Below are 17,563 nucleotides of genomic sequence, written 5' to 3'. Positions count from 1 at the left end.
ATATTTCATAAACCCAATCGACATTTTTCTCAAGTACTCCTTTTATTTTCCTCACCAGCACTACATTTTACTTCCACGAAACTGTTTGCAAATTTATCTGTTGGGTTAAACGATATCTTGAACTGTTGATCCATGAAATAATGAATGGATCAGTATATACTCCGGACACAAGGCGAAACTGCCACCGCAGGCAACTTTTATCTGTGTTAGCGCAGAGTCTGGATTTCCCCATGAAGAGATTCCTATGGTTTCAACACCATTAAAGCATTCATGTTGAATTATTTCCCCAACATGGGGTGTATTTCAAGCAGCTGTCCACCACATTCCTTCATCTGGTTCCCTTTGTGATAATGAGCAGATATTTTTGAGAAGTTAGGAATAGCTTTGGAAAAGCTTAGAATAGTTTATGACACTGAGGACGGTCTCTTTCCTGCAAGACGGGAGACTCCTTAACTGTACAACTGTGGCTCGATGATTCCTCATTGGCCTGACTGAAACTTTCTTAGAACTGTACTACAGTCGAGAATCTTGCTACTCAATCTTCCTCCTGGCCCTCTCCTCTACTACAGGTCAGACCTTCAACAGTGTCCAAAGGATCATCTCACCTTCTTCAGCTACATCCGTTTTTCTTTCATAGGCATTTATAAAATAAATCTATTGCACATGTAACCCTGTTTTGGTGTCAGCTTCTCAGGGGCTCTGAACAAATACAGGAGATGAGTGGTCATTAGTAGAAAGTTCCAACCCAACCTAGGATGGGTTGGGTTGGAGCTGACCAGGAATCAAACCTGCAGCATTTTGGAACACAAAATGATGCTCCAACCAACTGAGCCACATGGCCAGGGCTACCATTATTTTTTAAATAGATTTAGTTTTTCAAATGACTTTGGGTGCACAGCAAAGTGGAACATAAAACCCAGAGTTCCCATAAACTTCCCCTCTCCACACAAGCGGAGCCTTCCCCACTATCAACATTCTGCTCCAGAGCAATCCATTCGTTACAGTGAATGAATCTGCGTTTACACATCATTACCACCACCCAAGGTTTAAGTTACATTAAGGTTGACTCTTTTGGTGGTATACATTCTGTGGGTTTTGACAAATGTATCATGACATGTATCTACAATTTACAGTAGCATGCAGAATAGTTTTATTGCTGTAAAAATTCCCCATGCCCCACAATTTTTTAGAACTGTGATTTCTTTAATACCTCCATAATTTTGCCTTTTCCAGAGTATTATAAAGTTGCAGTTATAGAGTATGTAGCCTTTTCAGATTGGCTTCTCTTACTTAGTAATATACATTTAAGATTTCTCAATGTCTTCTCATGGCTTGATAGCTCATTTATTTCTAGCACTGAGTAAGATTTCATTGTACAGATGTATCACTCATTATCCATTTATCTACTGAGCCTACCATTAATTTTTTTTAATGTCTTCAAATGTTTTTCTGTTCCTTCCCCTCTCCCCACCCTCTCTCCTTCAGGGACTCCCATTGCATTTATATCAGGACACTCAAAGTTGTTCTACAGCATTTTGTTTCTTTCACCCCTCCGTACCTTTTTCACCTTGAGTTTTGTTTCAGATAAATTTTATAGTTATTTTCTCGAGTTCACTAATCTTTTTATCTGCAGAGTCCAATCTGTTATTTTTACCCAGCTTTATTGAGATATTATTGACATATAACATGTTAATTTAAGCTGTATGATGTGATTATTTGATATACATATATTTGTCAAATAATTAGCCTAATAGGGTTAGTTAACATCTTCAGCCCCTTGCAAAATCACATTTTTGTGTGTTGTGAAACTTTTATGATCTTTCTTTTCTAAAAATATATTTTATTGATTATGCTATTACAGTTGTCCTATTTTCCCCCCTTTATTCCCCTCCGCCCTGCACACCCCCTCCCACCTGCATTCCTTCCCCCTTAGTTCATGTCCATGGGTTGTACATATAAGTTCTTTGGCTTCTACATTTCCTATATTATTCTTAACCTCCCCCTGTCTATTTTCTACCTACCATTTATGCTTCTTATTCCCTGTACCTTTTCTCCCATTCCTATCCTCCTCTTCCCCACTGATAACCCTCCAGGTGATCTCCATTTCTGTGATTCTGTTCCTGTTCTAGTTGTTTGCTTAGTTTGTTTTTGTTTTTGCTTTTTTTTTAAGGTTCAGTTGTTGATAGTTGTGAGTTGGTTGTCATTTTACAGTTCATATTTTTTATCCTCTTCTGTTTCTTAGATAAGTCCCTTTAACATTTCATATAATAAGGGCTTGGTGATGATGAACTTTTTTAACTGCACCTTATCTGGGAAGCACTTTATCTGCTCTCCCATGCTAAATGATAGCTTTGCTGAATAGAGTAATCTTGGATTTAGGCCCTTGCCTTTCATGACTTTGAAGACTTCTTTCCAGCCCCTTCTTGCCTATAAGGTTTCTTTTGAGAAATCAGCTGATAGTCTTATGGGAACTCCTTTGTAGGTAATTGTCTCCTTTTCTCTTGCTGTTTTTAAGATTCTCCCCTTATCTTTAATCTTGGGTAATGTAATTATGATGTACCTTGGTGTGTGCTTCCTTGGGTATAACTTCTTTGGGACACTCTGAGCTTCCTGGACTTCCTGGAAGTCTATTTCCTTTGCCAGATTAGGGAAGTTCTCCTTCATTATTTGTTCAAATAAGTTTTCAATTTCTTGCTCTTCCTCTTCTCCTTCTGGCACCCCTATAATTCGGATGTTGGAACATTTAAAGATGTCCTGGAGGTTCCTAAGCCTCTCCTTATTTTTTTGAATTCTTGTTTCTTCATTCTGTTCTGGTTGAATGTTTATTTGTTCCTTCTGCTCCCAACCATTGATTTGAATCCAGGTTTCCTTCCCTTCACTGTTGGTTCCCTGTACATTTTCCTTTATTTCACTTTTCATAGCCTTCACTTTTCCTCTATTTTCTGACCATATTCCACCATTTCTGTGAGCATCCTGATTACCAGTGTTTTGAACTGTGCATCTGATAGGTTGGCTATCTCTTCATTGCTGAGTTGTATTTTTTCTGGAGCTTTGATCTGTTTTTTCGTTTGGGCCACTTTTTTTTTTTTTTTGTCTCTGCATGCCTCTTACATAGTAAGGGGTGGAGCCTTAGGTATTCATCAGAGCGGGGCAATCCCTGTAGCTGCGTTGTGGTGCTGTATGTGGGGGAAGGGTCTGAAAGGGAACAATGCTGCTTGCTCAGCTCTCTGCCAGCTTTCAGTCACTTCCACCACTACCCACAAGTGAATTTGGCACTTCTGGTGCTGATTCCCAGGTGGGTGGTCTTGTGTACGTACTAGGACCTTGTGGGTCTCTCTAACAAACTCTCCTCTGAGACTGGGAGTTTCTTCTGCCACCTCAACCCCCACAGGTTTTTTGAGTCAGAGGTTTTGAGACTTTATTTCTCCTCCAGAACTCTGGATTGTGCAGTCTGTCTCACTCCCTAGTTCTCCCTCCCAGGTTATAACCATGCAAATGTGGGACTGCCTGCTCCACCAGTCACCACTTCACCAGGTCTGCCAGCCGCTGCCTTGCTGCAAGTCCTCTCCTCCCTTGCTGCCCATCTCCACCCCTTCTTCTGGTCTGGATGGATCTTTCTTCTTTAAGTCCTTGGTTGTCAGACTTCCATACAGTTCAATTTTCTCTCAGTTCTGATTATCTTTTGTTTTTAAATTTGTTGTTGTCCTTTTGGTTGTGCAAGGAGGCAAAGTGTATCTACCTACGCCTCCATCTTGGCCAGAAGTCACATAATGTTTTCAGATCTACTTTCTTTTAACAATGTTCAAGTATATAATATAATATCAATAGCTGGAGTCACACTGTATGTTAGACTTCTCAGAACTTATTAAAATTACTCATCTGGAAGTTTGTACACTTTAATCAAATTATTCCCATTTCTGCCATTCCTCACTCCTTGGCAACCATCAGTCTACATTCTAATTCTATGAATTAGGCTTTTTTAGGTTCCACATATAAGTAAGAACATTACAGTATTTGTCTTTCTCTGTGTGACTTACTTCATTCACATAGCATCATGTCCTCCAGGTTCATTTGCGTTATCTCAAATGGCAGGATTTTCTTCTTTTGTCTGGCTGAACAATATATCTATATAATATATACATATCTATAGCAATATCAATATAGACATATAATAATATTTTCTTTATCCATTCATCCATCAATGAACACTTAGGTTGTTTCCATGTCCTGGCTAGGGTAAATAGTGCTCAAGGAACATGGGGCTGCACACAGCTCTTCCAGATAGTGATTTCATTTCCTTTGGACAAATACCCTAAAGTGGGATTGCTAGGTTCTGCTAGTTCTATTTTTAATTTCCTGAGGACACTCCATACTGTTTTCCATAATGGTCATACCAATTTACATTCCCACTAACAGTGCACAAGAGTTCTCTTTTCTTCACATCCTCACCAGCACTGTCTTCTCTTTTTGATGATAGCCATTCTAAAGGCTTAAAGTGGTATCTTATTGTGGCTTTGATTTTCATTTCCCTGAGGTGAGTATAATCTACTATTAATAAATCTAGCCAGTTTCTTTCAACTACTTTTATATTTACTCTCTTCCCTCTTTTATCAGGTTTACCATGTCCCCATCTAGGTCCCACTGGGATTTAACCTTTGTCATCATCCTGCCACCCAGGAAAGAAGATGGGGCAGTTTCTGAGGTCTTGAAGGGATTGGCCTCGGTATCATCTTCCATTGTAGGAGACATACTAGCTCTTACAGAGAAGGGTGGGATACCTCAAATTTTTTGAGTACTCAATGGTATCTGTATACCCCAAATCCTAAAGAACAGACATTCAGATATTTTTCATCCATGTGTAAAGTATCCCAGGTTTTCCCAAACAGAGTCCTTGACTTTACCTTAATAGACCTGACTTGGCTGACCATTTAAATGGCTCTGGGTCTCTTCAACACTATCAAGTATTAGTTGTGTCCTGTCTTTGTTCTTCCACTATAAGAGATAAGGACCTCATTATAATCTACCAAAGGTGTCTCTGGCTTTCACACTCAGCCTTTAATTGCTTCCCACGGGACCCTAGTTGCCACTTATCCCTCTTCAGGGTGTCAATACAATTTACCAGTAACCAGCCAACTCCACTGTCTTTGTATTGTTCCCTCTGTATTTTTCAAATGACTAAATTATCACTACTACAAGGGCAGTTCATTCTACTGGTATGTTTCACTAGGGGTGAAATCTTTAGCAACCAGGCCACCATACTGTGCCAGTGATTCTGTACCCCAAATAACACTCATATTGAAGTTTTCTTTGTTTGCTAAGGTATGAATGAGTCAGTCTCCAAACCCTATTTTTTAACCTATTTCTTAGACCAATCCTAGTACCACTTACGTTTGTCCAGACTTCCAAAAAATAGACACGAAAGTAGTATTAGATGTGCAAAGATTTATTGGAGAAATGTCTATGAAACAAAAAGATGATGAAGCTAGAGAAGACAGAAGTAAAATTCAGAATAAGATGAGACTTGGCCTCTATAAATGAGTGCAGGGAGGAAAGAAGATTAGGTAGGAAGATTCTTAGACTGCAGTGCAGTTCTAAGAATGTTCTGGCCAGAATGAAAAGTGTCCTAGAGCCAAAGGCACACAGTTCAGAAGTCCCCAATCTCCCAGGGATGAATCTGCATTATTCTTCCTTTTGCTGCTGTCCCATGCTTAGTCATTAGGTGAGGGCAGTCTATGGGGAAGCATGGCTCTTATTGCAAATGCGGTTGTGGATTCAGAAGGTCAGAAGCTGGGACCATCAGCCGGTTATGTTGCCAGCAGCAGGAAATCTGAGCAGCACATTTTCATGGCTATAGGTGCCACAGCTCCATGATGACTAATCTATTAAATGCTGTCCTCTACAGTTCTGCAAGGAACCACCCCCAGATGTCTCTACACCTCAACATCTACTGCATAAATTTGCCTGGTTCAAATTTCAACATTTTCATTCCTTCATCATTCTCAACTCATGGGACCTTCCTTCCAGCTTCACTGAAAAAATAGGCACAATAAGAAAGAAATTTCTATCATGTTATCACCATGTACAAGTTATCATGGGTATATTTCTTTTCCTCCTGCTGCTAGGGGGAAAAAACCATCCTTCCATACAGCAAAAATCAAATCCTATGTTTGAATAGATCCCACCACCTCCTGCTATTAAGGACAAAGCTCCAAAAGTGTGAGTTAGTCAGTCTCTCTCTCGCTCTCTCTTTCCTGTACCATTTCTTTCCCCTCATTCCCATCATAGAAAAACATGCTGTCATTTATCTTTTCAGAGTGTGGACATGGACAACAGTGTGGTGATTACAGGGGGTGGGGGTGGGTGAAGATGGAAGAAGGTATGGGAGGATATATGGTGTTGGAAAAAATGTATGAATTCATGGGCATGAAGGCTTGGGGAATGGGAACTTGTCCTAACAGGACAGTGGCATGTGGTCAGTATTTTTACCTGTGAGAAATGATTGTTTCCAAACTCCAGGGACATAGTCCCAGCAGAGCCTTCTTTGCCTCTGCAAAGAGGGGTCAAGCAGCCTGTGAACAAGTCTGAATTCTGATATGGAGCAAACACCAGGGGATTGAAGAACCCTTGTCCTCTTTCTCTTCATTTCTTATTCCTTCTCTTTTCTTCATCATCCTGTCTTTCCTTACTACTATTTTTGTTCCCCTGTTCCATGTTCCCTATGCAAATCCTTTGGGTGCTACAGAATGATCTAAGTCATCCATGAGGGCTGGTGTCATTGTTTGCACTCAGGGCTAGCTGATGAGTTACTGCTCCTGTAGTTGAGAAAGACACAGAGGTAACCAAGTAAAGATTTCTCAACAGCTCTTCAGTAGCCTATCTATCTCTCATTTGCCTTTATCACATATTATTAAGTAAATATTTATTCCAAAACCTCTCTCTAAGGCACTCAAGCTCTGAAAATATTATACTGCCCCAAAATTAGAACAAGGAAACTTTCACAGGACACTGTTAAAAATAAAACCAAAACCTCACTTCTTTTATATGTTGAGAGGTTGTCAGCTTGGACCAAGGTTGTATCTTCCATTGGAGTCAGATAAATCTATTTACAACTGGAGTCTGTCTGTGGAGGGACCAAAGTCATTCCCAAGGCTAAAAGGGATCAGACATGATATGTTTAAATCAATGATCAAAATCACCTAGAAAACTTGTTAAAATTAAAATTATTGGATCCACAAAGAACAAATTGACAGTAAGCAGAGATGGGGAGGAGGGGATAATGGGGGGAAAGGGGGAAGGGTCATCAAGGAACATGTATAAAGGACGCATACATAAATCAAAAGGGAGGTAGGATCGAGGGTGGGGGGTGGGGTTGGGTGGGGTGGTGGAGAGTAGTGGGGGAAAATGGAAACAACTGTACTTGAACAACAATAAAAAATTTAAAATAAAAGTAAAGTAATCAAATTATTGGGTCCAATCCACCAGAATTTTTGATTCATTAGGTCTGGGTAGGGCCCAAGACTTTGCATTTCTGATGACTATTTTCTAGGAGATGCTGATACTGTTGATACACGGGAACCATAACTTTAAACATTGTAAGACAGGAGTGTCCCTGAGAGTAGTGTTTATCACTCTGCCCTAACCCCTCCCAGCCTCATGCACTTATGGTATGTTCTCGGGAGAGTGACAAAGTCAATAAAACAGGTCTGAGGTTCCGAAATTGTGTATTTGGCTTTGGTATCCCTGCAATTGAATATGAGAGTAGGGGAGGGGAGTTATTCTCCTCTACATTAGTACAGATCACCAGAAGCTCTGCACATTGAGATTGTTAAAAGGTTCTAGGGCACCAGAGATAATTGCTGGTGAGAATGACGAGAGCAGAGATAGCTCCTAGCACAGTTACAAGTCACCTGGAACACAGTTTGTTGTTGATGGGATGGTGATCTTTAACTCCCTTTGTTCAGAATTTCACCCAAAGCCTATGGGAGGCATTATTTTAGTATTAAATTGCAATTATTGTATTTTCTATAATTAGCAATTTGCCAGTTGACTATATGCAGAGTTTCAGCAATGTGTACATTCAATAAATTACTGATTGAACAAATTAATGCTATGATTATTATTTGAAGAATGAAATTTAAAAATTACTTACTTTAAGCTACACAGGTTGGTGATGGAATTAGAGAGAAAACATTGTGTTCCTGTGCTTGGACCACACTAGTTACTGTTAGTGCTACTATTTTTTTAATCCTCACATGAGGATATGCTTATTGATTTTAGAGAAAGAGAAAGGGAGACAGAGAAAGAGGCGGGGGGGAGGAGAGAGAGAAACATTGATGTGAGAGAGAAACATGAATTGGTTGCCTGCTATACACACGCCTGACCTGGGTCGAACCTGAAATGTAGGTAGTTGCCCTGACTGGGAATTGAACCCATACCTTTTGGTGTATGGGACAATGCTCCAAACAACTGAACCACTTGGCCAAAGCAGATATTCTTTTTAAAATGCTGACCATTTGGGTGTTGTTGCTACATGAAAAAGAACAATTCTGTTATTAAATACTAGTAACACAAGGAAGAAAATGTGTTTGACTAATTGGGGAACATCTGAACCCTTTGTTTGCTTGTTTGTTTGTTTGTTTTTGGACAAATCTGGGATTATATAACAAGGCTCAAAGGCACAAAACTCCATCATGACCAGGCTGTGAGGAAGGAATTCTGGTCTTCAGGAAAGGATGCTATGAAGAAGAAGGCAGGTAAACAAACCATGCTGTTCATTTTGGGGTGAGGATGAAATAGTTTTTCTCCAACTCTTCAAAAATGGATGCAATCTTCCTCCACAGAACAAATGTATACCAGGAAAAATGAGATTGAGTCACAGACTGAAGAGAAGAAAGGAGCTTCTTTGTAGAAAGCAAGAATAGGTTTGTTACCTCCAAAGTTGGATTATCTCTGGATTTATATAATACAGGAAAACTAAAAGCACTACATAGAGCATAAATCTTCATAGGATCTTTAGGGACGAAGGCTGTGTTTAGAGGCTATACATTTTGTCTAATGTGCAGGATTAAATGCTATTAGATAATTATAACACATATAAAGTTGGTGAATGCTTTGAAATATTGAAATATATAGCATTAAACATTTCAGTTGTGGCTACAAAGTTACACCTTTTCTAGCATAATCAATGTATCAGATTTTGGGGTGATAGCAGAAGTACTTTGTGCATATCCACAAATTTGGGAATTCATAAGAACGCTCCAGCAAGTTTCATATTGCACGAATGCACTGAGTGACAAAATTGTATTTAAAGAGGTCCATGCTCACAGCACGGACTGAGAAAGTATTTCCTGGAGGAGCGGACCCTCCTGTCATTTTCCAACTGCTAACTGCTTATGAAATTAAGAGCTCACTCCCCTCCCCACTGATAATTTTTGAAGTTAAATATTTAGCAGTTTTGTTATTATCGCCACCCGTGCAGGGATCTTCTCCACAGAGGTGGCTCTAAAGCAGTGGATCCAAAACTGAGCTGCACTTAGAATTAGATGGAGTGATTTTTTTAAATCCTGGTACCCAGGCTACACCCCAGACAATTAAGTGACAGAATTGGTGATGAAACTTAGGCCTCAGTTATTGTTTTAATGTTTTTAAAGCTTTATTGAGGTATAATTAACATACAAAGAGCTGTGCACATTTAATGTATGCAGTGTGATGCGTTTAGACATACAGGAACACTGGCAATACACCATGAAGGTAACAGATAAGCAACTCCTCCCAGAGTTTCCCTGAGTTCCTTTTTTTTTGTTTTGTTTTGCCTTTGTGCTAAAACACTTAGCATGAGATTTGCCCTCTTAATAAATGTTGAATTTTGTTACTGTTAACATAGTTAACATTTGTTACTGTTAGTGCACTGTTAACATAGGCACTATGCTCTATAGCAGATCTCTAGAACTGATTCTTCTAGCGTAAGTGACAATGTATACCCACTGAATAACAATTTCCCATTTTCTCCACTGCCCAGCTGCTGGCAACCACTATTGTATTCTCTGCTTCTGTGAGTTTGGCTATTTTTGGTAACTCATTTTTGGAATCATGTAGTAGTCATTCCATTGTGACTAGCTTGTTTCATTTAGCATAATGTCCTCAAAGTTGTCATAAATAGGATTTGCTTCTTTCTTAAAACTGGGTAACATTCCACTGTATATGCACAGTAGTTCCCCCTTATCTGCAATAGCACTTTCCAAGGTTTCAGTAACCTGCAGTAAGTTGCAGTCCAAAAGATTTAATGTAAAATTCTAGAAATAAACAATTCATAAGTTTTAAATTGAACGTCATTCTGAGTAACTGGGTAAAATCTTGTGATGTCCCTCTGCGTCCTCCCAGGACATGACTCATCCCATTGTCTGCATATCCACAGTGTGTGCTTGGGCCCTTCAGTCACTAGGAGCCGCAGTCTCGGTTATCAGACCAGCTGAGAGGTAGGGCCCCGCTTGTGTGCAAATCATCCTTATTTTTACAGTATAGTGACTCCAAAGTTCGAGAGTAGTAATACCGCCAATTTGAATATGAAGCCATCAAGTCCTGCCTTTATGTGAAAAGGTGACAGTTCTCAATGTATGTAAAGAAAAAAAAATCATATGCTGAGGTTACTGAAGTCTATGGTGAGAAAAAAATCTGTGAAATTGTGAAGAAGGAAAGAGTTCTTGCTAATTCTGCTGTTGCACCTCGCACTGCAAGAGTTATAGGCACAGTGCATGATGTGCTCAGTAAGATGAAAAAGGCATTAAATTTGTGGATGGAAGACATGATGTCATTATGGCTCAATGATCCTCCTGAATCATCATCCGAGGGTCAATAGCAGTCGAACGCTGAGTCACAATTCCAACGTCATTCACTTCCCTTCATCTCATCCTGTAGGTAGGCCTTATATCATCACAAGGCGGGTGACTATAGTACATTAACATATTTTGAGAGAGGGAGGGAGATCTCCATATAACTTTTATTGCAGTATATTCTTATCATCTACTTTATTATGAGTTATTGTTAATAATTTACTGTGCCTAATTTATAAATTATATTTTACTATTATATATATATACATATGAAAAAATAGTATATATCTGGTCCAGTATCATCTGCTTTTTCAGGCTTCCACTTGGGGTCTTGGAAAGTATCACCAACAGGTAAGAGGATATTTCTGTATACCAAATTTATTTATTCTCCGAAGGTCAGAGAATTTATGTATGTTCTGTAGGTCAGAGTCTTGAGCGGGTCCCATGAGTCTAAATTGAGGTATCGGCAGACTGTGTTTCTTCTCTCAAATCTGTTCCTTGCCTTTTCCTGCTTTTGGTTGCTGCCTAAGTTCCATGGCTCACGACTCTGATTTCCGCTTCCATTATTTCGTTTCTCTCTGTCTCTCACTTCCCTGCCTCTCTCTCCTAAAGGACCTTTAGAAGATTACATTGGGCCCACCCAGATTTTCCAGAATAATCCTCACATCTCAAGATCCTTAACCGACTCATATCTGCAAAGTTTCTTTTTGCCATGTAAAGTAGCATATCCAAAAGTTTGGGGGATTCAAATGTGAATATTCTGGAGACTATTATTTTACCTGCAACAGTATAAATAAGTTACCATGAGATGAAGACATGACCAGAACATTGTTGAATTCACATTTTATTAACTTGGGGCCCATTTTACTAGTCCCTTTGGTCCAAATACTGATCAATAATACATGTCCACAGTGTAGATCATGGGAGTCACTCTCTAAAATGTCACGTATGATGGAAAAAATTTGTAATCACCATCTGTCTCATTTCAACACATTTGTTCAAAGGAAATGCCTGAGACACAAGTTTTTCCCTAAAAAACTAGTTGTCAATTTGGGCACATTTATATTTTATCATCTTTGCCAGATTTAGTTGTTTGGATGATGCATAATCACATGTAATAACAGTGTGCATGTCTCAACTACTCTAGTATGCTTGTTTTATGATTTTCAAGGCCCTTGTAATATAAGAGGACACATGCCTCTCTAGTTTGCTCTTCCCGTTCTCATCAATCATTCCACAGATATTTTCTAAGTGCCCCCAGGGTGTTGTAGTGTTCTCGGTGCTGAATCGAGGGACCCCAGAGATGGCTCTGCAGGATTCACATGTACACACAATAAAAGAGACATCCTTTGAACTCTGAACCCCTGGGAACATCAACCACCAGTCTAGGGACTCACTTTGAATGCCTCACATTCAAACTCTTCCAAAGAGAGTGTCTGGGTTATGTAATTGGTCACTAGCACATAGTGAATGCCCCTGTGGAGCAGAGCAATGTTGGGCCCTGTCTCAGACTGCAGGCCAGCCTAGGAGTGGCTACTTTGCACAGGTGCTCATTCCTAGTCAAACTGCTCGGTCTGGTATCCACTCATGAGGGCTGTAGCATGGAGGCTGCACTCAAAGACCCTCAGATGGAAGTGTGGGGCATCACAAGCTTTGTGAGGTTTCTCAGAATGAGGCAGTATATTTAGGAGGCAACATGCTTAGAATATCCAGGAAAAAAGGCAGATGTCAATGCAATTACTGTTTATTGTCCTACTTACCATTATGTCTTATCTTTAACCCTTATTATGCCTGGATGCATTTTGACCCATTCACCTTTTAATTGCAAACTATTGTTTTGTCAGCTCATTTTTTAATTTCCTGATTCTCATATTTTATCGAGAATGCAAAGCAGAAGCTTTCTAATATTCTGATTCCTAATGTAACTTTTTAAAACTGTGGTTAACCTTTGCATCATGAGCTCAGTGGTTTCTTGTTTTATGTTCAAGAATTCTAAACTTTATGCTATATCACTTCTACCTTCAAATAATTAAAGTCCACCCACACTTGGTGCTTATCACATATAGCATCAATGACTCCGTCTTCCTCACCAAGTAATAATCATTAGAATTCTCCTCTCATTTTTGAAGCCACTAATTAAATATTTGGTTTCTATCTGGTATAGTTTTTCTGAACTCACTTCCTGAATTTATGCTCTAGTCTGCCTAGATAGCTATGAATTAATTTCTAGGTATTTAGAAGTAATATGTAGTTTGTCTCTTGTCCAAAATAGTCCACAAAGTCCACAGATTCACAAGTTTCCTGCCTATAGGGACCTTTTTTTGCCTCTGAGCCTTTCAATTCCCAGCTTCATGTTTCAAGCTACCCCACACCAAGAGTTCACTTCCACAAAAGCAACATTGGGTATTCAAAAATGTGGTCCCAGAATCAAGATAGGAAAAGACCTTGCTTCATGAATGTGTTATTGTAGTTGTTTGGGCAACTGCAAACCCAATTTGCCTCTGATGAGACTGCAAAGGATGGAAGGGCAAGTGGCCTCAAAAAGCTCAGAGCATGAACACTGGCTGCATCACCGTGGACCCCTGGGTGCTTAGCTTGGGCTCAGGGCCTGTGGGGATGCGGCTTTGAGCAGCATGAGCATATGAAGGGGACGGTGCAGCAAAGGCCGTGCTACACTGCTGGACAGGGAAGCAGCTGGCAGGTGCAGTCACCTCAAGGTGACTGACAGATCAGATCATCCTGCTTCCACTGGGGTCAGACTTCCCTGTGCACCCACAGGAGATTCTTCCAGAAATATCTAATGGGCATTTCATAGCAGAGTCCAATTTTACCGAACCAGATTACACCAAAGTCAATGGCATTTGATGTTAACACTGTCAATGATTCCATCCGTCTCCAATGGCTGGTCAGAGAAAGTGACAAGGAAAATAACTTTTGTTTTGGAAAGTGAGCAAAGCTTCTAGGCTTTTCTATTCAGCAGGTTTAATTTTTAAAAGTTGTTTTACTAGTGATAAAGAGGGCTTCTTTCAAACCATCTTCAGAAATATAAGCAGTAACAGAAAGAGCCTAGCCAGGTTAGAAGAAAATAAAACAGCACTGTTAATGGAATAAGAACAATTCCCACAGATATATAAAGGTCAGTGCTGTGGAACTGAAAGAATAGTAGCGAAGGGTGCCACACCTCAACTGTAGAAAGTGCAGTGGGGAAGTGCATGAGTTGAGGATTCGGCGGGCAGTTATGAGTGTGCTCTGCATTGAAGGGTGATACTTAAAGGTCTGGACCTCCAGCAATTTTGTGGGTGGAATCTCAGAGTAAGGATTTTCCTTTGCTACTTTTTTATTGGCATTCATACATTGGTTGTAGCATTGACCCTCAGCTACTATGGACGCTGGGGAGACAGGGAGTTGTCATGATTACAGCACTCAGCAGCACAGATATATCTTCCCTGCAGTTCAAATTTGAGCTTAAAAGAGTGAGGCCATCATTTTAAAAAGATGGGGAAATAAGTTAAAATCACCTCGTAGAGATAAAGAGGAAATAAATGGCATGGTTATGAAATAGATAGTTATTTTATGGGAATAATCAAATCACCTCAGAAACAGGAATCCACATTCAAACGACATTTCCCTGCACCCAAACCAACATGCAAAGCATAAGCAAATCCTGCAGATCAGAAAATGGCAAAATTCAAAAAGCCAAGGAAAATTTGCATCCTCTGGGAGGTATTTTCTTGCATAAGAGAATAGTGAGACCAGTAATATGTTTTGTACTTGGAAATTATTGCAGAAATTCTGAGTCTGTGTGCAGGAAGATAGGAAGATACTTTGGAATAGAAGGATGATACCCAACCAACTCACTGTTTTCTTCATGATCATCTATTTGCTTGAGTCCTTGACAATAATTTTGCAGAGTAGCCTAATTGTTGCAGTGCTGAACAGAGAGTAGGTCCAGGTCAAAAGACTGTCACCTGTGGACATGATTTTCATCAGCCTGGGCATCTGCCCCTTCTGTCAACAGTGGTCATCAGCACTGTACAATTTTTGCTCCTATTTCAACCCTAACTTTGTACTTTGGTACATGTCAATCTTTTGGGAATATACTAATACTCTTACACTCTGGTTAACCACCTTGCTTGCTGTCGTCTACTGTGTCAAAATCTCTTTCTTCACCCACCCCATCTTCCTCTGGCTAAGGTGGAGAATTTTGAGGTTGGTTCCTTGGATGTTGCTGGGCTCTCTGCTGGTTTCCTGTGAGACAACCATTTTTTCAGCTTTTAGACATCACAGCGAGATTGCATGATGCAGTTCCCTGGAAACAACACTGTGACTAAGAGACTTAAGACCTTTGTGGAAAATATTATGATCTCTCAACAAATGGTTGTGCTGACTATTCTTTTCCTCCTGTTCCTGGCCTCCACCATCCTGCTCATAGCTCATAGACCCAACACTTGGGGCAGATGCAACATCACCATACTGGCCACAGCAACTCCAGCACGAAAGCTTACTCCACTGCCTTGAGGCTTCTTGCCTTCTTCCTCATCGTCCTCACCTCTTACTTTCTGATCATAATCTTCTCCACTATGCACATCCTATGGGAAATGAAATCCTGGTTCTGGGTCAGGGAAACTATCATCTATGCTATAGTCTCTATTCATTCCACTTCACTAATGCTGAGCAGCCCTAAATTAAAAGAGGTTTTAAAGGTAAGCAGCTGCGACCTATAGGCTGCATGAGATATGAGGTAAAACAAGACCCTTGAGCAAATGGGAGCTTGCATTGAAGCAACTAATACCAATAACCAACATTACTCTCAACAATCCCCAATGTGATAGTAATGTACCATAAGTGCAAGCAAGCTTCATTCTCTTCCATTCCCACAGCCATTCATCTGTAAACAATCAACCCTTTCTCTATTCTATGCCCCTTCTTCCTTTTCCTTTCCACAGCTCCCAGGTTGGTCCCAACTTTCTCATGGCTTCCCCATCTCTCCTTAGTCTTCTCTACCTCTGGAGTTTTACTACAAGTGTATTCTACACAAGAGAGCCAAAATCATGGTGTCCACACATCATACTTATTTTATATTTCTCATGACTGCAAATTACTTCACACATTAATAAAAACAGGAATAGCTCTCCCACAAGTATGTATTGCCCCCACCCTGAAGGTTTCCTGTCCTAAGGCTTCAATTAATTAATTTTTCTAAATGTAGTCAAGAAAATGGACATCTTTCCTCTTCTCTGGTGCATCTGGACTTTTATCCAATGACATACCTTTTCTTATTTGTTTCTCTTCCAAATATGTGCTTTTATTCCTTTAAAACTCAAGTCAAAACTTAACTCTTCTTTCATTTTCATTTGTTAAAGCATTATATTCTCCCCAGAATAGGAAACTACTTACCCAATCTAGGTTCATCCTAGAACATCTCCAAATATTGGCAACTTAACTGGGTCAATTTCCTGTGATTTCCATTGGTAGGATTCTTGCCCTTCTATTGTACTACAATTTGGAATGAACTGTCTAAAAACTTAGATTGAAGGTTAGCTGGTTTTCTTCCATATATAACCTAGATGTTATCTGGGAACTCTTCTTATTTCATAAAGTCTGAGTGACATTGGCTTAAATTCTCTATATTCTTCTATTCCTTCCTCTGTGATGGTCTAAAACTCTCCCCAAATGGATAAGAATATGAGAACCATATAGTAACCAATTAAAAATCACCTATAAGACTTTCTTATTCTTTAGAAGTCCTTTTAGGCCTCCCCAATTCCACAGGCTTTGTTCATACCCTTTTCCTTGTAAGACCCAGTCCCACCTTCTCCCTGTAGCATCTCTCTCATTGTTTCTCTCTTCACTCTCACCCACTAGCAACAAAGTACCTTGGTAATAGCCAACTCCCAGGCCTTTGGGTCTCAGCTTCCACATGTTTCAGGCACTTGTTGGGGTGTTTTTCCTAAAGGCAGCTTCATCTGTTAAGGCTTTCTGGTACCAGAGGTTAAGAATACAATTTTTAGTTACCTTTTATATATACTGGGCGCATCTGACAAACTGAACTTCTGGCTCTGCCATTAGAAGACTGAGACACCTCCTGAGAGAAAACCTTCTTATGGGGAAAAGGATGCAGTTATTTCAAACTTGACTATGAAGGAAACACTTAGTCCCCAGAAGGGAATGGAAATTTCTGATGTGGCCTTAGGTCTACCACTTCGATTTGTCTCCCAGTCAAGTCATCCCTTGAATTAATATTTGAAACTGAGGGTGTGAAACATAAGTACAAACTGAAATACCACTTTCACCAAAGACACTGTGCCATTTGGCACATTTCAGCAGTATCCCTACTGTTGCACAGAAAGGCAAGTAAAGCATGCCTTGCCACCTCAGACCAGTCTGCCATGCCGCCTTGGCATCATCTTCCAGGCTCCAATGGTTCAACTATAGTAGAAGGTGGGATGGAACCTGGTGGGTGCAATGATGTCTGAAGAGCAGAGTCATAACCAGATGAAATGGGGCTCAGTGGGAAAAATGAAAATAAAAGGTAGATATCAACATTGTGTTATCCGACCAGTGAGTTCCAGGAACACTTAAGAGATTAGTGGGGAGGTAGATTGAAAGAGTTTAGGATCCTGACAGAATAAGTGGGGCAAAAGCCAGTAAAATTTGAATTACTGCTATTGAATATGTTTCCACATTGTGCATGTTCTAAAATCTCGGAGATAGAAGAAACAGAAACTGTTTCC

General features: G+C 40.0%; 1 protein-coding gene across 1 annotated transcript; it reads left to right on the top strand.

The window, feature by feature from the left end:
- Positions 1-14,667: 14,667 nt before the first annotated feature.
- On the top strand, positions 14,668-15,553 carry TAS2R16 (taste 2 receptor member 16). Its single transcript, XM_024555063.2, is given in 3 exon segments — positions 14,668-15,121; positions 15,124-15,281; positions 15,284-15,553. Coding segments are annotated over 3 exon segments (882 nt in total).
- Positions 15,554-17,563: the final 2,010 nt, after the last annotated feature.

This window comes from Desmodus rotundus, chromosome 6, assembly GCF_022682495.2.
Source record: "Desmodus rotundus isolate HL8 chromosome 6, HLdesRot8A.1, whole genome shotgun sequence".
NCBI lineage: Eukaryota > Metazoa > Chordata > Mammalia > Chiroptera > Phyllostomidae > Desmodus > Desmodus rotundus.
The sequence above is the reverse complement of the archived record's forward strand: the minus strand, read 5'-3'. Positions and strand labels throughout refer to the sequence as shown.